Source organism: Nelumbo lutea, chromosome 1 (assembly GCF_056320005.1).
Source record: "Nelumbo lutea isolate HS-2025 chromosome 1, American lotus-T2T, whole genome shotgun sequence".
NCBI lineage: Eukaryota > Viridiplantae > Streptophyta > Magnoliopsida > Proteales > Nelumbonaceae > Nelumbo > Nelumbo lutea.
The window spans coordinates 102,004,683-102,028,296 of NC_142684.1; the positions used below are offsets into that span (position 1 = coordinate 102,004,683).

The 23,614-nt window shown below is 35.8% G+C and overlaps 2 protein-coding genes across 6 annotated transcripts; both read left to right on the forward strand.

The window, feature by feature from the left end:
• The first annotated feature begins 5,821 nt into the window (after positions 1 to 5,821).
• Positions 5,822 to 7,826, forward strand: LOC148876466 (protein CASPARIAN STRIP INTEGRITY FACTOR 1-like). Its single transcript, XM_088966906.1, has 3 exons — positions 5,822 to 6,130; positions 6,871 to 6,920; positions 7,449 to 7,826. Exons 1-3 carry the CDS (start codon positions 6,061 to 6,063, stop codon positions 7,590 to 7,592), a joined length of 264 nt encoding a protein of 87 aa, XP_088823032.1. The 5' UTR covers positions 5,822 to 6,060; the 3' UTR covers positions 7,593 to 7,826.
• A 6,353-nt stretch (positions 7,827 to 14,179) lies between these two features.
• LOC148876467 (uncharacterized) lies at positions 14,180 to 21,570 on the forward strand. Of its 5 annotated transcripts, XM_088966911.1 has the most exons (6): positions 14,260 to 14,329; positions 14,526 to 14,611; positions 14,949 to 14,998; positions 15,649 to 16,130; positions 20,337 to 20,368; positions 20,485 to 21,570. In XM_088966911.1, exons 4-6 carry the CDS (start codon positions 15,800 to 15,802, stop codon positions 21,442 to 21,444), a joined length of 1,323 nt encoding a protein of 440 aa, XP_088823037.1. In that variant the 5' UTR covers positions 14,260 to 14,329; positions 14,526 to 14,611; positions 14,949 to 14,998; positions 15,649 to 15,799; the 3' UTR covers positions 21,445 to 21,570. The 5 variants fall into 5 exon arrangements, with proteins under 5 accessions (XP_088823033.1, XP_088823035.1, XP_088823038.1 ...); XM_088966909.1 differs by lacking the exon at positions 14,949 to 14,998 and having other exon boundaries at positions 14,188 to 14,329; XM_088966912.1 differs by lacking the exon at positions 14,526 to 14,611 and having other exon boundaries at positions 14,219 to 14,329.
• Positions 21,571 to 23,614: the final 2,044 nt, after the last annotated feature.

Consider the following 23,614-nt stretch of genomic DNA (forward strand, 5'->3'; position numbering starts at 1 on the left):
GTATGCTTAATATTTTTGACATAATTGCATGAATCTACTCCATATGTGCTTATTGATATGAGAGAAAAAAATAAACAGATTCACCATTCATCATGGGCTTTTAATGCATTAAAAATACTTAAATTCAAGCATAGCACATTGGTAAGTTCTATACCTGGTTATGGTTAGCCGTTCACTGGTTTTCCCCATGCATCGCACGAGCCATTCTACTAGTATTATAATAAAATAGAATTCAGATTTTAGTCAAATCAGATAGGGTCAAATCTGAATAAGATCTGATTATTAATCGGATGTAAATTGTAACATCTGAATCCGATCTGATTATATAAATAGATCATTCAAATATGAGATAATCAGATCAGATGTTGAATCAGGCCTCAGATTTTCTAACTGTAGGTGTAAGGCTTGGGTGTAGGTGATCTCTTTGAAAGACAGAGAAATGTCTCATGAGTATAGGAATGAGGATCTTTGGGTTAAGGGTGCAGGAAGAATGGGAGAACTCGAGGTGTACTCGGGAGTGCTAGGTAATAGATGCTTGGGATTCGATGAATTCTAATACGAGGGGGGATCTCTATTTATGGAGGAGATCCTGAGATCCTAAAAGGTAGGAGATGAGGATATTCGCTTCGTATCGGGAAGGGAATATTTGATTCGCCGCCAATTATTGGATGTGCTAATGGGGTATCGCCACGTGTCTCATGAGGATCTTCTCAAGGATTTGCTTTCCTTATCCTTGAGATCTCTCATTACTCACGTGTGCTACTACCTTTTTGCGCATTATAACTAATCCTATGTGGCATCGGTGACATCACCGTTCGGAGGTTGGCATTCCGTCGATTCCATGTGGCAGCTCGCAAGTTCCTTTGCTATTGTGGGTCCGTGGGCCTCGCCATGGGCTTGGCCTATGTCCCTTTTGACCCATCATCACAAGTGGGCTTGCGGGCTGTGAGTTCATCGCATGCCTTAGCGGGCGTAGTTTCATCGCACACTCAGGTGGGCTTGGGACCCTTGGATGGGTATGGTTGTGGTTTCTATAGGTTTGGACGCTGACTAGACTCAGTGAACCGTGGATTTGTCACAGTTTTGCGATATGTATTGCGAGTTCATCGTAGAAGTGATGGTGTGTTGCGGATTCATCGCAACATAGGGGTTGATTGCGACCTGCTCGCATGTGCTTCCATGGTGTTAATCCTGATGCCTAAGTATTTTCTAAGAGTATGGATGAGTGATGCATACCTACTCTAAATATCATTTGAGAGGCATAATTGAAGCTCAACCCAAACCCAACTTACCCGTAATTGTTATGATACTCGGCATCCAAATTTCATATATCAAATGTTCAAAGTATTATATATAGTTATGATTCTAGCTTTATAGTACTTTTTTCTGTCTTTCGGTGATAGTAACGGTAGAAGGGTTTCTAACATTTAAACCCATACAAATCCCCCAACACTTCTTATTTGGCACTTCGGTAACCTTGAAAATCAATACATATCCTATGATATGGTATGATGAGTATTGCATATATCATTATTAAATTAAATATAAAATATTAGAGTATTATATTATTAGGGAACAAGTTTGCAAGCCAAATCATATACTGACATTCCCTATATATACGCCCATGGCATTTTAGGATAACAAACTAGTTTGGATTGAAAAAGAGTCTTTGAATTCCTCTCTCCACCCTAGCTATATTCATGGAAACACAAATTCAGCCCCAAGGCTCAGTTTGGATGGAGTTAAATATCTAGAGTGCAAAATCTTGTGTTTTGTATGTATTTGTACTCTTTTCAAATTAAGACTAAAATGCTTTGCCATATGTGCAAAATAATCCTACTTTTATGATCAATTTTTATATTAAAATTTTAAAATTTTGAACAACTAGTGCCTGTTTGGGACATTTTCATCGGGACCCCAAATGAAAATACCATAAGCTATATTTGGTGAAAATTCATAAAGCCAATATAGGCTTTCCAAATGTCAGAACTGCGACTGAAGTATTAAGCCACTCTGAATAGCTTCTCTGGAACACACAGTTGCTCAACCACCACAGCTCAGGTAAACACAATGCACCCCAAACAGGCTCCTAATACTAGTTTTCCAAAATCACCAATACAAAAGTACAATATGTATAATATGTATGAAATTGAGCATTTGAAAAATCGAGCCAGTCCCTTATTAACTTTTAACCATATTATTAACAATATGATCTTACTTGAAATGAGTTTAATATTATGCATCATGAATAAAATGAATTGAAGACAATTGTTTGAGAATTGAATACAGGATCTTTTAGCAAGACCGATGTGGTAAGACTTGGGTAAGAACATTTTTTGTCATATGGTCATGGATCGAACAATTTGACTGTTCAACTCTCTCATGTAAAAAAAAAAAAACATGAAAATAAAAATAGAAATCGTTCTAGATTATGTATTATAAGGCTATTTTACATCAAAATGAGCTTAATTATAAAACTTATAAATACATATTTAATAGATTTGACCAAGTCAATATTTACAAGAACTAAGTTCTAGGTTGATTTTGTTTGATTCAAATGGTTCAACTATCCAATTTGATCTAGATTTGACAACATTAAGTAAAAATGCAATATATATTGAACCAATGTTAAATGGAATGAATTAATATTGCATCTCATATTTAGTTGTAGACAAACGGGTCCTATTTTTGCAGCCCTAGATTATGCGGTGAAGAAAATCATGAGTTGTAAAAACCCTTTGTTTGCTAGCTAGATAAGAATTTGTAGTGGAATCGGCAGAATGATCCGAATCTTAATAGTCTAAGGGGCAGTTTGGTAAGGGCTGAAGCAGCTGAATTGAATGTCATTACTTTGTCTTTTAGTACATAAAATAATCAAGTGATCAAATGTTTAAATGCATAGCAATCAAACCCAACTTCAGTTTCAGCCATTAAGGAAATCACAACCTCCTCTGGGGTTGTTCGAAAACAGCTGAAGATGCTGAACTGTAAAGTTTATTGCTTTCTTTTTAAGTGAATTTTTTTTAAGGAGGTTGGGCTCCTTAATGCCTGAAACTGAAGTGGGTGGATCACTGTATCCTTCAAAACTTTATTATTTAATTATTTTAGCAATTAAAAATATAAATCACTAAGGGGGCATTCTACAACACGAGTGTGTTTGTTTTTGGAATTGACACATCAGCAAAAAAAATGAAAACATGTTCTCAAGTTCTCTTTTTGTTTTCAAAAGGAAAAACAAGTTGGTTTTTAAAACAAAAACAATTTTTTTTAGCATAGATATCACATGATTTATGGAGCATGAAGTTGAATAATCAGATGAAAACATGTTTTTGAAGTCGGATTCAAAAACATGTTTTTTGTTTTAATTCTGAAAACAGAAAACAAACACATAACCAAGAACATGTTTCTCGTGTTTCTGTTTTGAGAAATAATCTATTTTCAAACCAGATGGTTTTGATTTATTTTTAAAACTCACAACAAGAAAAACAATATGACCCCTTACATTGCAAGTCTGCAACCCTCTGTGTGTGAGTGTGGGGCACAATATTAGTTAAAATTTTACCATTACACCTCTACAATCCAAATACACTTCAAGTGGGCTTTTTCAATTGCTGGTTTGCCACATCTCCTCTCCTTGCAAACTATGGTATATTATATGCAATCATGTTGGCCAATAAAATAAAAAAGGAACTCCATACAATGTTTCTGCTGATCGCTTTGTTGGGATCCAATGCCAAGACTGACTTTAAAAGATCTAAGCAATTATATTCAAATTGCACTGATCTTAATTCAACCGTGAGATGAGCACACTCACAAATTAGCGATCCACATATCAGATTTTAAGCCCAGGCCCACCAGTTTAAGTTAGGCCCAACATTTCTTTACGTTAATAACTTAGGAGCTGTTTGACAAGTCTCTGCACTTTTTGGAGCTTATTGTGATCTGCCATGTTGTTAAATGAAAGATTTTAGGAGTGAAAAGATAAACTTCCTGATTTTTGGCCGTTTTAGGTTTTGTATGAATTCTCTGAGATGCAGGTATTTCTGGCTTCCTGTCTTTCATTGCCAAAATAGGAAAAAAAAAAAAGTCTTCCAAACTTTGAAAAACCCCAAACACCATGTGAGAAGACTTGCCAAACACTCCTTTAATATCCAAAATTTTACTTTTTAATAGAGATGATGTGTATGGTGCATTTTCTTTCTTAAATACAAGATCCATCTGATCCGTTGGGAATTTCCAAATAAACCAAAGCAAAAGCTGGGGCACAGAAGGATTTATGTCAATCTGGCCTAACCAATGGTCAACAAACAGCAACCAAATCTCAATTAGGTAAACACAATAGTAATTGTGATAAGGTTGTTGTCACTAATCAACCAAGAAATTAAAGTTTTTTTTTTTTTTTTTCTTTTAAGTATGAGGAGACTTTAGCAAAGTTTTCCAAACTTGTCCCAGTAGAATAAGAAAAAGGGGAAAGAGAAAAAAGGAAGTCCAGTTGTTGAATTTATGGGTGCATGGTTAATTAATTAATTGGATGCTGCAAATAAATAGAGGGAAGATATACTCACACCAGGCTCAGGGGATCTGTCTCAACTCTCAACCATACTTTATCTCAAACGGACAACAAAAATGAATTGTTTAAACCTAGTAGTGCGTCTCTTTATTCTCCACTCACTGTCCTTTCAGTGGTATTTGGTGGGTTGTCGTTGTCTTTAGGGATAATTGGAAGCACTACCCATCTATAAAGCTATTTGATGCTTACCCGGATTTTCTTTTAACACGGCCTGACAAAACGAATTCCTACTCATCAACCATCCACTCCAATGCCACCATTTTTTTAGCCAGCACTTTTGAGGGGCTGTTTGATAGCAGCTGAAGGTGTTAAAACTGAAAGGCTTATTGCTTTGTCTTTTAATGAATAAGTTTTTAAGAAAGTTGTTAGTTGCTTAATGACTGAAATTGAAGTTGTTTAGACCATTATATCTTTAAAAATTTTGTCATCTGATTATTTTATTCACAAAAAGACAAAATAGTGTAATTCAGTTTAGCAACTTCAATTGTCATGCTTCTCTTTATTATATATAAATTTAAGTGGTTTTGTACTCTTAATACTAGTATAAGAAGAGCCACTCTTTGGCTCATTAAGATGACCAAATTAATCAGCCCTATTTATCAACTGGGTGTCTCCAAAAGAAGCTAAAGCAAGCATGGACCAGAAGGCTAGAGTTCATTTGTGCATGCCAGTTTTTGGTGCATCAATAGTGGGTAGTTCTGATCTCCTAAAAATATATAAGCAGGGTGAGGGCTGATGAGAGGGCATCCACAGTTAGTGTAGCCCCGTATCTAATATAGACAATCGTCTTATTAGAAAATAATGAAATACCTATTAAGAGACTTTACCTAATAATTTAAGCTTTTAGGTTGAATAGTTCATTGAGATGAGATGGTATCAAAGCTTGTTTGGCCAAGTGGTCTAAGTGTTTAATCCTCATCACCCTTATTATAGTAATTACATTTCAAAAAAGGTATGAGTGGGCTTATGCTTGTCTAATGCTTAAAGCCCGATGGGTTTTGGGGAGGAGGCGTAAATACCTATTTTAGGACCTCAGTTTCAGTTACAAGCTTAATAAGAGAGAAGCAGAATTTAGGACCTCAACTTTGTCCTATGTTTGGTTTGGTATAACATGAGAGAGAAACATAATTTTGAGGGCATTTGCATAATTTCCAATTTTCTATTGGGAGTTTATGAATCCGAGTCAGCATGTCTTTTAAAGTTTAATTTTTTAAATAATAATTATATAAATGCACTACCTTCTTAATTAGAGCTGGTGCCCCAACAAACATAAAGCGGTCTCCTTCATCTTTCCGTTCTGAATTTTAAACTACAAAGCATAGAAGATTGAGTTGTCTCTCATAAACTTTCAATTTTCAATTCCATTCCTGAGGCTGCCACTAATGAGTAAAAGTTATTTAAAATGTACCAAGGGATCATCTTTTCCTGTCTTGATTCTTTACTTAGACGAGAGCTGAGTAGCTAGATCAAAGTCGCTTAATGTGGGTATCATGGTTCTCAAGAAGATTACCTTCCTCTTCCTCCTTGTTTCAGCTTCACTGATTTCAATTACATTTGCAGGTAGGTTTGTAAATGAATATCTTGCACCCAAGTAGTACAACACAACTACTACTTGTTCTGCTGGATAAACCTTGATTTGGTTTGCTTTTCATTTGCCAAGTATATCCAGAAGAAATCTGGATATTTTTCTAAGCATTGTTTGCAATTGAAGTGTTAAACATTACTAGCTTATAGACAATATTTTACAAACCAAAGTATCAGTTCTACTATTATTGGTCAGTGCAACTCCAAGAAATGAGTAAACTTATATAAGCAAATGAATATATATAGAAGTATAAATTATTTCAAGTCTATCATTCTTGTTTTGCTTGCTTGTTTGTTAATCCCTATGTATCAACTACCTCTGGTTTCTCTCTCGTTTTGTCTGTATGATTTGAGAGTTCTGCACCAATATTATATAAGTTGGCAGATATATATATATATATATATATATATATATATATATATATATATATATATATATATATATATATATATACAACCAGTAAACATATATTTTAACAATGTTTCAAGAAAGTATATCGTTTTCAGAAGCTATCTTGTCTCTAGATAACTCCTGTGTTCAGTTTCTTTTCATAAGTTTTTACATCTTCCTGTGCTTTGAATTATAGCTGTATGGGAGTAAATATCACATTTTTCCCTCTTGATTGAGAAACTCGGGATGGTTTGCTTGAAATGCTAACCTTTTGATCAATCTTCTGTAATTCTTCATTAGTTAATATGTGTACTGATTGTTGCAGGTCGAGAGTTCATGGATAAACCTGTTGCAGAAGTGAGTGCAGCTAGTGAGGTATGTGTTTATATGCATAATTTAACTGTGATTTCCAATTTTATTTTTCTTTCAGTACCTAATATTAATATCAACTAAATTTTAAAGATATAGTTACACTCTATACTATAATCAAGAATTTCTTTGTTCCCAAGATCACTTGTCCATACCATACTGCTGCTGTTTATATTTAATTAATTAGTATTTGATCGATGACATGAATGCCGTGCATTTATATTTTATTCTTATCCCACCAGTAGTCCACCACCGCCACCACCACCACCACCGGCCACCGCCACCATTACCAGCTTTATGCAATTATGCTCTCTCTCTCTCTCTGGCCTGTATGCCACTGAGGAACATCATTACCATCTCATCTAAATATATATATGAACCAAGGCCTCACAGTCACACAGCTTGGTGTACGTAAAAATCATAACATGGGCCACAGGTTCGATCCATAAAATAATTGCAGAGATTACCACTTTCCTTTTATTATACACATTCATTAACTTCTAAGTAAACTTTCTCCATGCATTCACATGATAGGAACTATCAGAGAAATCATTGCACCACAGCAACGAAGCAGCTGCCGTTCATGAGAGGCTTCTCAGAGTTAACTCAAAAGATTATGGCACCTACGATCCTGCCCCAGCCCTTGTGAAGCCTCCTTTTAAACTCATACCCAACTGATATACTATTGCTGTATGTTCAGGGGTTAATTAATAAACTACCTATATGTTGTGTATAAATAGTAATATATATATATATATATATATATATATATATGCATATACAAGTTCTCAAAGTTGGTATATATGCGTGTATTATTACATATGAGCTACATTAATATATATGGTCTCTAATATTGTAAACTCTGATGTTTAATAATGATGAACTACATGAAAACATGCCTGTTAGAAGCTATGATATATACTTGTCGATCTAGATTGGCCATGCTGCACGTACGTATGTATTGAGTAGCTACAGCCTACATGGATATATACCTGTTTGTTACGTGTTCATGCATGTCTATGTCTGCACTGTGGATCAGCCCTAAATAGTGAATGAGTACTTGAGATTTGAGAAAGAGAGATTCTATTGATGACTGAACAGAAGAAAACTGTAGCCAGCAAATCGAAGTACATAAACCATGAATCTTGAAATAGTACTTCGTCGATTATATTGCGTCTATGTATATTAATAATATTGTATCTTGTATTCATTTTATTATGGGCATTGTGCCTCGCATTCCTTATTATGAATCCCCAACTCTAAGTTTTGGGTTGATTTCTTTACTTTCACTTGCTCATTTTCTAGCCTCAAAGGTTGAGATCAATTTAGTTTAATTAATTTAGCATTCTATTATGATGACATGCATGGTTATCATGGTTTAAACACACAATTGCCATATATATATATATATATATATATATATATATAGATAATTACATAGATGCACTGATGCACATATGCATAAGTCAGGTTGGCCAAGGTCTCAACCCTATAATCCAACCTGAAGTTAAATTGGGTTTATACTTTTCAACCATAACCCATCCTCAATCTATAATCCTAAAATACTGGATTCATACTACTCATCAATCCTAACACAAACTGCAACCCGACCTTTTTTGAGTTGGGTTTGGATCGACTAACTCATTCCAAGTTGCAGCCATACTCATAAATAAGCTCTTAAACTAGCAGGCCTGTCCTCAATTGGGTATTCCTTTAATCCCATTCCCACTAGGCCTGTCCTTGCTAAGGCAGTCTCTATCCCCATCCCTACCTGGTTGGGGAGGCTGAGTATTCAATAAGGATGGGGAAGATTGCAATCCCTACCACCGGGTTGTATAACCCTATAGAGGAATAAGTTTTAAGCCCAATAAATCCTAGCATCTTATTCCCGTATATCACATGGGTGGCCTACTAGTTTAATATAAGTAGATATCTAGATTAATCCAAATTAAAGGTAAACGTTTGGATTAATGATAAACAAGCATGTTAAAAACTTTATTAACTTTGCTGGATGATATGTACTGATAGTCCATTAAAATCAGATCATGCATTCTCTTTAAAATGCCTATAGGATGATTCGATCCATGGCAGATGGAACTGTGTCATGAATATATAATCTGAACATCTCTATAATCTATACTACAATCAGTGGATACAAATTAACCACACATTATATTAGAGCTGACAAAAAGCTGACGTAACCCGTAAAACCGGCCAACTTAGCCCGAAGAAAAAGGATCAAGGTCTAAACTAGAAGGCAAACTAAACCGACATTTTCATATCTAGTGTTGATCCAGACGGTTAAAACCTGTATTATTGGTAAAAAGCCATTGACTTGGTTAAAGATCAACTAACCTAGGTGGCTAAACTATTAACCCATCTGACCTATGAATTAATCCTAACCTGAATATTTAGGGTTACGGTTTGACGTTTACTGGCCCAATCCAAAAATCGACCTTATTGTTAGGAATAGGGACTGCCATTTTAGTTGCCAAAAAGGTGTTGGATAGAATCTTGGGCCAACTTCATGTAAATTAAAGAATAAACGTGGCATCTCCAAAAGTAGAAGTCCTTTTTTTTTTTTTTCTTTTCTTTTTTGCAAGGCAAGCACAATTCTTGCGTCCATTCCTCCATTCCTCCATTCTTATTTTATTACTTGTAATTAATCACCGGAGAACCTAAAATTTGAAAATTAAAGTATGTTCTTAATATCCAAGGAAAGCAGCTAGGGAGGCGGAACTTGTTCGATTAAGTCTCATTGCGCGCAAGTTCTGATTTTCATCAAAATTATTGTATTATTAAGATTATTGGGTCAAGCAGAGAATATGCTGAATATGCTGAAGTGGGCGTTATATAAGGCAATGTCTTTTGCTTAGGGACCCAGGGTGGAAATCGGTGTGTTTGTTTCAGATGGGTTATTTATTTGAAATTTTATTGACCGCGGGATTTATGCCTCTTTTATGTGATTGGTAGTTGACGGTGATAAGGGTGTTCACGGTTCAGTGGTTTTTTTTTTTTTTAAACCAAATCGATACCATCGATTTTATAACTATCAATGAACTGATTTTATCGATTTTAAAATAATAAAAAATAATTAAAACAACATCTCAACATCTTTAATGTGATTGGTTGACATTTGAATTTAACTTGCAGCGTGCAGCCAAAATCAATGAATATGCACACTAGTTTAATCTTCAAAATTATATATCTTTGGTTATTAAAATAAAACGATATCATAAGAGATTCATCCCATCTCAAGCAAATACAGTTCTGGTACTCTTCCGTCGCACCAAATTTGGACTCTTTAGACCAGTTTAAATGAATCACAGAACAGAATTTTCTAGGTAAAATCAATGTAACTGTAAACATGATCAGGTCTAGATGACTAGGTCTTAACTTTTGCCATTAATTCTCTAATTACCAGAACTAATAATTAACCAGTAATGTACCTACCATGCATGTCAATGAAAACTTTTGCTCGTTGAGTAGTTTTGCTTTTCCAAACTAAAACGACCCAAAATCTCTGTCCGCTTGACGTTGCCTGAATCCTCCCTCGGTTCTCATGCACTCCTGATGTTGGGAAAACCAACCAAATTTAATTTGCTAGCTGTTAGTTGTGTTGACATCAAGTGGGTGACCAAAACAACTTAATTATAGATGAAACCTTGAGACTTGAGAGTCCAACCCACCACACAAACATCTCAGGTCAGCCAAGCAGTAATGAATGCCTACTACAGTTGGGTGGTCAACAGGAAGATGTCAAATAAATGACCCATTTGATCCAATAATGGACTGTGTTCTCGTTGTGGTAACAATTAGTTAATTCTAGCTAATGGAATGGAATAATGTCATTGAGACGAAACATAATAATCTCGGTCTTGTTGTTAAGTCTCAGTTTGGGAAGAATTTAAATGTGCAAAATGTTTGCCATTTGTACTTTTTTTTCAAACTGACCCCTAAGTCTTTGCTTGGATGCTTTTAAGCTTTGGGCTGTGCGTGGTAAACAAAATATGTGACAAAAAGTATTGGAAGCATTTGATGAACTGGAAACACATTGTACGGGGAAAGCCTTTACAACTAGTATCATAGATTTTTTTTCCTTTTTCATACATAATATATAAAGTTAAAATACTTTTTAGCCCCAAAAAATGAAGCTCTTAAAGTGGGGTTTTGTAAACACAAAGCTTATCCAAGCACAAGTTAATTTATCTTCATCAAACTTTTTTTTTTTTAAATAATTGAAGCTGATAAATTAACCTTTTCTATGAATAAGTGGCCACTCTATTTTGAAACCCAAGCCAGTTCCAGGGTTTTGGGGAATTACCCAAATTGACCTGAAGAACCGGCTTACTTAACCTTAGTAGATTGTATGGCATTATGTTTTATGGGTTATGTATCTTAGTCGACTGTGGCCTTGATTGTAACATTATATTTCTTTGTAACGTAGGAGGTATTTGGTAAGTCTTTTCATGTAGTATTTCAGGCTTTTCAGAGTTTAGAAGACCAAAATTTGGTCATTCTCCATTGGTAATGAAGCATGCACTTAAAATCTCTCATTTAATAAATATGTATATCATGACTTTAAAGCAAGACCTCAAAATCTCATTATATCTTTTGGCCATCTAAATTGTGGGAATCTAAAAAGACTTGCCAAATAGAACCTTAATTAGCTTGTTCCTTGTTTAAATGGATTATGTTTTATTTCTTTGAGATTGAATGAGTATATGGATTTGAAATATGGAATGCCCATGATAAACTGTTATATAAGGCCAAAGCTTTGAAAGAAAATTATTATTATTATTATTATTATTATTATTATTATTATTATTCTAAAGAACATGTTCTATGGGTGGATCCTAGAATATACTTGATCTTGGAATTGCCAAGTAGGGGTGTCAATTGGACTGGATTTGGTCCAATCTGATCCAGTCCAATGTGAGTCCATTATAAATGGACCATGTCCAATCCAATCCAATGAATGTTTTGGACCAAACCAATTTGGATCGGTCTAATTCAATGTCTGGACCGTCCAATCTATTCAAATTCATTTTGATTTAGATTGGTTTCAACCCAAATCCGGTCCATTGACATATATATTCTGATCTTATATCAATGGATCAGATATTGGCTTAATCCAACCCAATCCAATATAAATTTGTTACGAACCAACCAGGTCTAATCCAACTTAATAAATATTATGAACCAGATTGATCCAATCCAATCCATCCAAATTGATTTTGGATTGGATGGGATCCAATACAAAACTGGTCCATTGACACCCATACTGCCAAGAGCAAAACCGATATTGACAGGGTAGGCTCTTGTTCTAAAACCATAGAACTGACATTACAAGGTAGGTTTCAAGTTTTGCTTTGAAGTTGAATCAAACCATCTATGCTCCCCCTGCCGTAGTCTTCCATACATGATACAAGAGCTAACAGTATACTAGTTTATAAGATCAGCAAGCATATCACCTCCTCTGAGCAAATCATTCCAAACCAGAAGATAGAGAGATATTCTCAGTAGTCATGGTCATAGCTTCCCCCTAGCTAGGCAGAATTGATTCCGAAGCAGGCGGCTGTTCCTTCTGTCTTGGGTGTGAGGTCTCAGACTTATAAACACAACACAACAGTTTCGTGGGAATCCAGATTCCAGATTCCAGATTCGATTCGTGTAGGTGGGTGACAATTAATTACCAACCCCCAGGCCCCAAACTCGAGCTTGCCAAGTTCTGCTCAAAAGAATCTTGATTTTGAAGTAAATTCCAAGCATGGCTTTGTTGAAGTAGGCAAGAGAGTTAGGGAAAAGAAACCTGGGTCTCCACACTCTTAATATATTATTCCACCTTATCCAATTTTATTTTTCTTTCAGGAGATTCGTTCTGTCCATAGTTGGTTTGGATTTCAGACATACAACAAACAGGATATATCATATATCCCCACAGGCCACAAACTTTATGTTCGTGGGAATATAATATATTCCTTCATTCATTCAAGTCACCTCAGCCACTATTTACTGTCTTCTGAACTTTTATTTGCAACAAAGATCTCTTAAATTTTCAGATTCTGACAAAAATTCCCCTTTGTTAGCATTCTGTTATTAATTTAAAAAAAAAGATTCTCATCATATGACTACTTAATTTTTTCTAAATTCTTAAATTACCTTTTTTTCTATGACTTTTTTTAGTATTTTTTTTATTTCCATTTCTCACTAGTTTAATTAATAATAATTGCATGTTGTAATTCCAGGTTTTCATAGAAGTTTCTTGATTTTTTTATTGCAATTTCCATTTTATACAAGTTTTTCAAGTAGGTATATTGATAAAATTTTTTCCATCATTCAATTTAATGGAGAAGGGTCTCTGTGGCAATATAAAAGTTCAGGGTTAATTACTTAATTGCTACTACCCCCTAAAGTAAAATGTGGTAATCTGCAATTTACCCTTTCATTATATTAATAATAACTTTACTTTCTTTTTTTTTACCCTCAAACTCAATCAATCAATTCGAATGGGTATCAGGGACTGTTGAATGTGAATGAATGATTATCCCATTTCGGTCCTTCTTCTACACCTTCCGAGGCCCAAGGCCAAACCATGGATTGGCTATCCTAGAAGCCCAATTGCCCAAACTTTAACGCCCATATTATTAGTCAAAAATATCAATGAAACGGAAGGCTCACAACTTGGAGGAAAGGACTTGCGGGCCCCCATCCCCTTCCTTAATTAAATTTCTAAAATGACTTTGGGGATCTTCGCCCGTCTTTTGTGGGCTGCCGGGGAAGATAAGGTATATAATTGTTTATCTGTTTGGTAGAGCTAATGTACGATCTAGCGTAATAGACTTTCATTCAAAATTCAATCATCTTCGGCACTTGACCAAGGCCCACTAGCCCAAGAGGGAAGGAGAATAGGGATGTAGTATCATAATTGGGCATGGGCTCATGGACATGGGCATGACTGATAATGCATAATAGTATATAATACTCTGTCATTAGGTTAAAAGTTAAAACCTAAAAAAAAATAGAGAAAAAAAAAAGTTAAGAACCTAAAAGCAAACAGCACCTAAAATGAGAGAGTGCGTACTACGCACTCCGCGTGCTGCAGAAGGAACAAGTCGTGATTAAAAGAAAAAAAAAAACAAAATTATATAAAAGAAAGAAGGTAGCGAACAGTCGAATATATCCGACGTGGAAAATGAAAATCCACCGAGCGTGCCACGCACGCCCCTTCAACTCCGTCAAATCTAACAGCATCCGTACTAGGTGGAAATTAACAATTTCTATCTCTCTCTCTCCTACACCCCGCTGAAGGCAGAAGAACAAGGAAAGACATCTGTCTCTATCTCTCTCCGTCTGTTCTGCTTGTGACTGTCGCTCCCTCGCTTGGAATTTGGAAACACTAACCCTAGGGAAAGGTACGATATGCTCACTTCAAGTTTCAGGTTTTCTCTGTTTTATAGGAGTCCGGCTCTGTACTTAACACGATTCACCTTTTGAGTGTTCGAAACCAGACAGAAATTCGTCCGTCGAATCTAAAAACTCTAGTTTATTTCCGACTCTACTGTGATTTACGGTGTTTTCCGCCACGAATTTCATTTGATTTTGACACAGGAGCAGTAAGATTCTTCATGTTTTGGGGATTTTGAATCAAACTCGCTTTAAGACCTATGAAAGGAACACATGAAATTGGCTTCTAGGTATAACTCCTTGGTCTTGTTCTTTCCCTGGTTTTGTGAACTGTTGATCAGTGTTTGCTTTTTCTTTTCTTTCGTCGGGCTTTTCTCTATAAGTTGACGATAAGGGTATTTAATGTTTTAGTTGCTCAAATTGGTATATATTTTTTTTCTTTATCGAAAATTTCTCTTTTAATGGGTCTTGAATTCCCATAAGTCTTCAATGGAATTTATGAACCTAGCTTTATTAAACTGACGGATTTGACTATCATTTCTGTTGCTGACATAGACTCTTTGGTTTTAATTGTCTATATTTTGAGCTTTTGCTTCTAACTGGGTTGCCTACGACGAAATTATGCAGTTGTCGTGAACCTACCACAATACCACTGATGAAATTCGACTTGGAAGCAGGTTTCCTCTTTGTTTTAGGCAGCTGATATGATTTTTCTCCTCCGTTGAGAATAAGAGTCTCTTTTTTAGCAACTGTGCTTTTAGTGTTCTGGTTGCTTTACTAATTTTGGCTATTGATCATGTTTGCTCTTTTCTTTCTGTGTTTGGAGTCGGTTTTGTATACTTTGGAGGTTGTCTTTAAGGGTTTTGATTTGTAACTCCGAACCACAGTAGATTCTCTGCAGCTCATTTAGTGAGAGAGTCTAGTTGCTTACTTTCTTTGATGATTGTGTTTATAATTTTGAAGTTTACATCCTAAAAGCATAGGAGGCGTTTCTTTCTTATTTGAGGATAGTGGAAATTTTGTTCTTTTCCATCTTCTCACGATTCCAGTCCCTTTAGGCTTTATCCGAGTTTTGAGTCTTTCAAGTTAATCGTGAAAATGTTTGATTGTTTATTCTGATAACAATTTTGTTATTTTTTTTTCTTTTAATTTAGCAAATCTGATAGACCTTAACCCTTTAAGTTAATGACTAGGGTTGAATTATCATTCCTTTTTTACTTTTTAATAATTATGTATTTGATAAGTACTTGAATGGAGCGATTTATAATTAATATATACATAAAATGATCAACCGCTTTGATATATCCTGTGCTTTTACTCTTGACAGGCACAATTGGCATCCTTACCTATTAGGAAGAAATACAGCTTGAAATCTCGGATCTTAATATGTTTCTACAGCATTGGCATGAGGAAATTTATGTTAGCACTCCTTGATCAATTATGCGTTTCTTAATGTCTGGGTAGATATATGAGCAAGGATGGGGTCAACCTGTTGTGTTGCTGCAAGGGAGAGGGCTCTACCAAAGAGAACTGACAGTGAAACTTTGTGTAGCAATCTTAGGTATTCACCCTCCTGGAGCTTTCGGTGGGATAACCGAGGGCGTGTAGCAGGTGAAGTGGAGAATCCCATCAATCAATTTCCCCATGGAATCAGTAGAAACGTAGGTTTGGAGATGAAGGAACAAAGAGATATGGAAACAGAACATGTTTCAGATGGTGGGAGTCCAACGGAGAATTTCCACACACCCATGTGGCAAAAGTCCCCAGTTCATGAAGGAACTACTGGGAGTTTGAGGACTCCTACTTCAGGTAAATATCATGGCTCTTTCATTTTCTTTTTTCCCTTTCCCTTTAACTTCAAATATTTTCCCTGGTAAAACTTGGGTAAGTTGGTTGTAATGTAGGTTTTAACTGTTCATCCATTCTCTTTTATTATATTTTGGACATGAGATCAATCTAGATTAATTGTAGAAATCTGGATTTTTCTATTACTTGAGTTCATTTTTTTCTTATTTTCCCTATGTATATTTTGCTTGGATGCAAAGGTATTGAAGGAAAACCTTCTGGGGTGCCTACTGCTGTTTGACTGTTCCTGCATTTTACAACCCTGAGCTCATAGGTTCAACAACTTTGTTACCCAAAAATATGATTAAAAATTTGGGATAAATCATTTTATGAGTAGTTGTCATGTGAAGTTACAATACCAAGATGTTATAGGAGTGTGTTCAATTTTTATCATTCTCATATGGAAGGCTTGGAGCTCTTGCATTACTCTATACAAATTCCACATGCACCATTTGGTATACTAGTGGCATTCTTTCTTACATTTTGTAAAATTGCAAGTGTTTTATCTCCATTATTCTTAATATGTCTTTGAGATTTTAGCATTTTCTGTTTATTTGAACTCGTTACTGTAATTGAAATGCTAAGTAGAAATCCTTTTTGCTAGATATTAATATTTGCACTCCATTTTTTTACATTTGGCTAATCTATTCTTTTCTTTTCTTTTTTGTTTATTTCAATGATTTGGTATTGGTTTCTTTTCTCTGCACATGTTGTAATAGTAAGTAGCTCCAAGATCAATTGGTTCCTCCCTTTCTTTTTTTTTTTTTTGGGAGAAAAGGGTAACTTTCATTGCCAAAAAAAGAAGAGGATGTACATGAGAAAATTTACAAGCAATATACCAGCAGAACCAAAACCAAAAAAAAAAAAGATCATCCTCGAATTTACAGAGGCACTGAGTCGTCACTATGCAAAAAAAAAAAAAAAAGACAAAAACTCCCACTCCAGATTTAGCCAAACTGTCAGCTACACTTTCAGCTCTCTAGAATCCATCTAAAATGACACATTGAAAAAGACAAGATTTCTTTGATCTCATTTAATATGTAATTAAATGTCCAAGGACCTTCTTATAAGTTCTTCATCCAGCAGATCACATTTTTTCACTCTCCTTCCACCACTACCTCTGTAAGGTTGTGAGCGACTGCAGATCTCAGACCCACCAACCAAGCATGGGTTTCTGTTTCTGCAGCATCTGTCTCTCCAATCGGCCCACTGAAGATCCAAATCAGATCACCATTGGAATTAATAATTCGATTCCCTGTCCCAGCCTGACCCCTGTGGCTCATCAAGCTTCTGCAACTGCCATCAAACTGAAGGATAAAATCAACCTGAGGTCTAGGAAAAAAGATGGGGAAGAAGGCATTTCCCCCTTTCTCTCCTGCTGAAGACTCATTCCAGTGGGACCACCAGATAACTGAGATTTAACATTGGGTAATTTAAGAGTCAAGACCATCTAGTTACTATTAATGGGGATATGAAAGACTTGACATGTTTGATCCATATGAATATTCAATAACTTCCTCCCATCTGTGGGGTTGACTCCTTTTGCCAAGAACAAAAATGACAAGGTAGACGCCTTATTATAATATCATTCATATTGCTTTTTCTTACTAATGTTTCTGTTAAAACATTCTTTTATATACTAAATGTATAGTCCATACTTTGTTTTAAAGTTTTACTATTGAAATTTAAAAGGTCAAAGGGTTTTGAGAAGAGAAAAAGGAAGGACAATAGAAATATAAAGTGGTTTCTTTTTTTCTTTGATTTTTTCTTTTCTCTCTCTCTTTCTCTGACATTAAACAAAACAGCAGCTCTATCTTTTTTTCTCTCTTTTACTTTCTATCTTAAAATTTTATCGTATAAAATTATAGCCTTCTTTAATAATGATAAAAAATTTATGGCCTTCTTTAATTTCTAATTGATATGAAATTGCTTTTTAAATACTTATGATCGTAATAATTATTTTTGAAAATATTGAAATTAATATATTTAAAATATTTTTATCTCTTAGATATGATGATTCGCTATGTTTTTAGAGGAAATTTAATGTTCTTAATTGCTATTTTTCAATTAACATGCATGCTGAATGGTATATAGAACTAGGGAACTAGCCAAAAGTTAGTTCTTTATTTTATAAAATTCTTATCACCTAGGCATTGACTAGGCACCCTACTATTGCTCAGAATTGCCTAGAGGCCTTGACAACTATGGTCACTAGGTATGCTACTCTCTAAGAGTGCATCTGTTCAAGCTCTCCCAAATACAATGACCCCTCGGCCTCCTGATCCTAACAATGGAAATATTTAGTTTAGTCATTAGTGGTAATGGTATTCATTTAAGCTTGAGAAGATAATGATATACCTCTTGAACCTTACACCATTTTTCTTGTTTGATCCACATGTTGTGATATCCTTGGCTGGGAGTCACACATTCACTCAAAGATTAGTCAGAACTTGCACTAAAATTTTCTTTATTTCTTTCTTCTTTTGTTACCCAAAACTCTATTTTAATTTGCACAGGTCTGTAATGCCCAGATACCTATGCCTTCCTAGTGTGCATGTGTTGGATTTGGACATGACACATACCCAGTACAACACCTGATATTTCATGGGCATGTGTGTTGAACATGTTTATAGCATTATCACTTCTAAAATATGTAAGATGGTTCTAACTAATCATACTATTGGAAATTTTAAGTAAATTTAGAAAAAATAAGTATTGGAAAATGGTACTTTGGGCTGTTTGATAACAGCTATGGCTGAACTGAATGAATTAGTGCTTTGTCTTTTAGTAAATAAGTTTATCCAGGAAGTTGTAAGTTCCTTAATGGCTGAAGGTGAAGTTGGGTCAATTACTACACCCTCAAATATTTTATTATTTATTTATTTTATCCACTAGAAGACAAAATATCATTCAGTTCATCCATTTAAGCCGTATCAAATGGTCCATTAGTTTAAAAGTTAGACATAAAAGAAGTATAAGCATATTATGTGGGATAATCACATCCATATCCTAGGTCTCAGGAAATCTAGAGTTGTACCCCACTACTGAATTACTGATTCCTTTATATATGTGTATCTTAGTAGAGACTCAGAAACTGTGAAGAAATGTGCATGCGTGTGTAGTTGTGGTAAATAAGGAAGTGGCATATTCATAAAATCAGTTGAATTTGAAGATATGATTATTGGCAGAGATTCATTTAGGTCTTTTGGTTGATGATCTGGTTATCTGTATTTTCTTTTCTTTCTTCTTTTTCCCTTTTATGTAAGAGGTTGTTGTAGTTTTGCTTAAGGTAAAGCCTCTTCATCTGTATTGTTATTTCTTTTATCAATGAAAATTTACCTTCCTAACAAAAGAAAGAAAAAAAACAGCTGAACATTTACATCCAAGTACAAAATATTATGTAGCATTATTCACAGGTGTTAGTTTATTCTAAGAAACCTAAGAGTTTTTATATAAATCAGTTTAGCAGTCCAGGCATCCAGGAAAATAATAGGCTGACATCAAATGGTCAATGTTGCACCCTTTCTTTGAAAAACAGATTGTAACTCACCCATATCAGCCTATCCAGCCTTGCTTTTTTATGTCTGTAAAACAAAATCGTAAGTTAGATGTTCTATTATATTAACCATATATTTGAGATTGCATTAATATCTTAAATTTTGGATACTTCTTTTTTGTGGTGACTAGTATCCACATTTACTAGGGAGGCCAAAACTACTAGTCATTGCTTCACCACATTAACAACAAGCCTTTAAATTTTCTTTCTCATCCAACAAGATGGCAATATTGAAAAACATATTTAAATGAGACAAGTGTTAGTGACTGTGTCCTAAAAATATGGTTTCCTCAAAGAGGATGGTCATTGTGGGTGGGGGGAGTAAATTATATTGTCTGAAAAAGATTCTTGTTGGAGATTCTGTAGGAATCCAGGTACCCAAAAATTGTAGGGCAGCTTTTCTGAAGAAGCAATACATATTAGATAAACAACTACTCACATGTATGTCTTGATTTTGAATCATCCTGTGGTTTGTCGGGTTACATTTGGGTGACTACTGAATGAGAATATGATCTTATTTTCAACTAAAACAAAAAAGAGATTGTAACTTGCAATCTTTTGTAAAGAGACATGTTTTCTGTTGCATTTAACGTCTTTGTTTATGATTTGAACAGATTTATCCATAGGAAGCAACTTCTCTATTGAGGTCAGTAAGAAATAATTAGGAAACTTTAATAGAAGAGCATTTCCAATGCGTTAACCCATGGCTCCTGTTTTTAAGAGTATTCGGTGACATTTTTGCATCTTCGCACTTGTTATTAGGTGAAGCATTCTACAGAATCTACAGCACTTGCCAATCCTTCACTGCTGGAGCTTTCGCTTTCTGTACCTTCAGTTTCCTCTTCATCTATTTCCAAAGCATATTCTTTTTCAGAAAGCCATGCTGATGCTGATTTACTGCCATTACGGCAAGCCCGCCGCTCACCAGGACACCAGCTCTTTAGACAGGGCTCTGATAGCCGAATCCTGGGATTCAAGTCACCAAACAACAATTCGGTTTCTGAAGGAAGACAATCATTTGTTCTCTCCATGTGTAGCAATGACCTAACAATGAGCTCCAATGGTGGGTCTTCAGATGGTTGGTCTATGCGCACCTTTTCAGAACTTGTGGCCTCTTCTCAGAGAGAAAGGTGGTCTTTTGACAGTGACACCCTGGGGTATGGCCATTGTAAGATAACAAGATCAAACAGCCACCGTTCGGCTTCTCCTTCCACTGATCTGCAAACGTGTGGAATATGCTCAAAGCTTTTGACTGAGAGATCTTCATGGAGCACTCAGAAAATCATAGCCACGAATGAGCTCTCTGTGGTTGCCATTCTGGTATGTGGACATGTGTACCATGCAGAGTGCTTGGAGAACATGACACCTGAAACTGATAGGTATGACCCATCTTGCCCTGTATGTATGGCTGGGGAGAAGCAGATCTTGAAGATAGCTGGAAAAGCATTGGGGATGGAGGCAGATTTAAAATTGAAAAACTATAGGGTATCAAAGAACAGGATTGTGGATAGCGATCTTGATGACAATTTCATTGTGTCTGACCATAGGAAAAGTGCCGGAAAGGAAGGGAAAGGTCCCAAAATGGGAACCAGTTCCGGCATGAAGAGCTTTGGGGGGCCTTTCCTAAGGCGGCATTTCTCCCTTGGTTCAAAGACCACTAGACCCTTGTCAGCAAGTGATTCTGCAAGAAAGGGGTTCTGGGCAAGATACCGCAAGGAATGAGCTCTCCCCACTGGTAAGAGGGGAGCAGTTTCTCATCTCGTGTATGCTATTTTGTTGATAATAGTGTTCTTGGAATATTGTTCTTTTCCATTGCAAAATAGTATTCATCATCCTTGTTGCAATGAATTACCGTCTTGTGGGAATGGTTGGAGCTGGAACCTCTCACAGCTGCAATGCAAACGTAAATGTGACAACCACACCCACACCGACCTGGTATAGACCATATATGTCATGGAGTTTGTTTCAAATCTTTGAACACACCAGAGTCCCAGCATGTTTTGCATTCAGTGGCGCTTCCCTCTTTATGCACACAAAAACTGTGAATAGAACACTAGTGCTGGGCAAGTCTTGGTTAAATACAGCTGGAATTTTTTATCTCAAAGGTCTAGAAGTGAGGATTGGTTTGTGAAGTTGTACGTGAAACAGGAAAGGAGGTTCTAATTGTAAATCAACAGAACTGGAAAATTTTCAGAAGAATTTCTTCTATTTGCTTTGGCACCGTAGTTTGTTTCTTCCATCCATGTATGGGGATATAAATCAAAGATGTCCTTTTTCTAAAGAACATTAAATTGCCCTAACAGCAATAGAATCTTGGCAGTGATTTAGCGCTCCACAAGTTGACCGAGGAAAGGAGCCTGTTCGAGTCAATTCCGGTGGTCAGACTTGGGTAGAGCCTAGAGAAGTGAAGAATAAATCAACTAGTGTACAAAAGACCAAGTAAAAGCTCTCAGGGTACTGAAAATCGAGACTAGAAGAGTAAGTAAAAACTCTCAGAGTACTGAAAATCGAGACCAGACACCCCGCTTCGGCCCTCCCCGGAGCCCGGTTTAAAAGAAATGCAAAGGTGAATGCCAGGGCTTGTCACCCGTCGGTAAACGTTAAAATGGAGGTCCAACAGAGAGAGGATTTGTTTGGGAACAATAGGAGCCGATGAGTGATAAAAAACATGATACATGAAATATTCTCATGTTTGGTCTGGTATGGCACGGGCTTTGTTAATTAAAAATTATGCAACAACTCTGACATTTCCATTTGTATCAAGGTCTCCAACTTGAACTCAAGCATGTATTTTTTGGCTTATGTTTATCTGGTCTGACTACAAACCAAATTGTACCTCTAAAAAGCTCAGTTTGGAAAGAGTGCAAATAGAAATATGTATGATACAAATGCATTAATACAAGGTTTTGCATTATATATTTGCATTTGTATTCATTCCAATCTGAGCCAAATGAGTTATGAGATTGACCAGCCAATTTATTTATTATTTAAATAATATTAATAAATTAATAACTGACAAATATCTATATCTATATAAATATATTAGGCTGAAATGTGTACGGTCAGGGATAAGAATGCCATTCTCTATTAATTCTCTCTCTTTTGTTTTTTTTTTTTCAAATTATAAGAATGCAACTCTCTCCTACCAACTCTCTTTCTCTCTTTCTTGCTATTTTCTTTCAAATTACAAGAATGCCACTCTTCTATCAATTCTCTTTCTCTTTTTCTTACAAATTATAAGAATGCCATCTCTCTCTCTCTCCTTATAAATTACAAGAATTCCATTCTCTCTCCAACTGAGAGAGATTTTAGCTCGACATCTTGGCTGCTAGGAGACTTGCAATCGAAGGTAGTTGAGTTCTAACCGAGCCAAACACGAATTTCTGAGCTCAAGTTCAAATCTCTAATTCGAATCGAGTTCAAGCTAAATGACACCTCGACCATTGAAGGAGACCTCGGCTCAATGCCTTGGTCACTGAGGGAGATCTCAGCTCAGTACCTCGACAACTGAGGGAGACCTCAACTCGGCACCTTGTCAACTAAGGAAGACTTTAGCTCGATACTTCGCCTGTTAGAAAAACCTCGGCTCGAAACCTTGGCTTGGCACTTTGGTTGCTTAAGAGGCTTGCAATTAAAGGTAGCCGAGCTCGAACTTCTGAGTGTTTGGCTCAAATCGAGCTCAAGTCTCTAATTCGAATCGAGTTCAAGCTTAATAGTTTATGAGTGAGCCCCTGCAATGTAGGGCCCCTTTCGTTAGTAAATATATTAAGCTGAAATGTGTACGTAAGAAGGCCTGAGGATGAGGGAAATGGAATATAATCGTATTTTTTGCCTTTTTTCATAGAAATCACAAGAATGCCATTCTCTACCAACTCTCTCTTTTGCTTTTTTT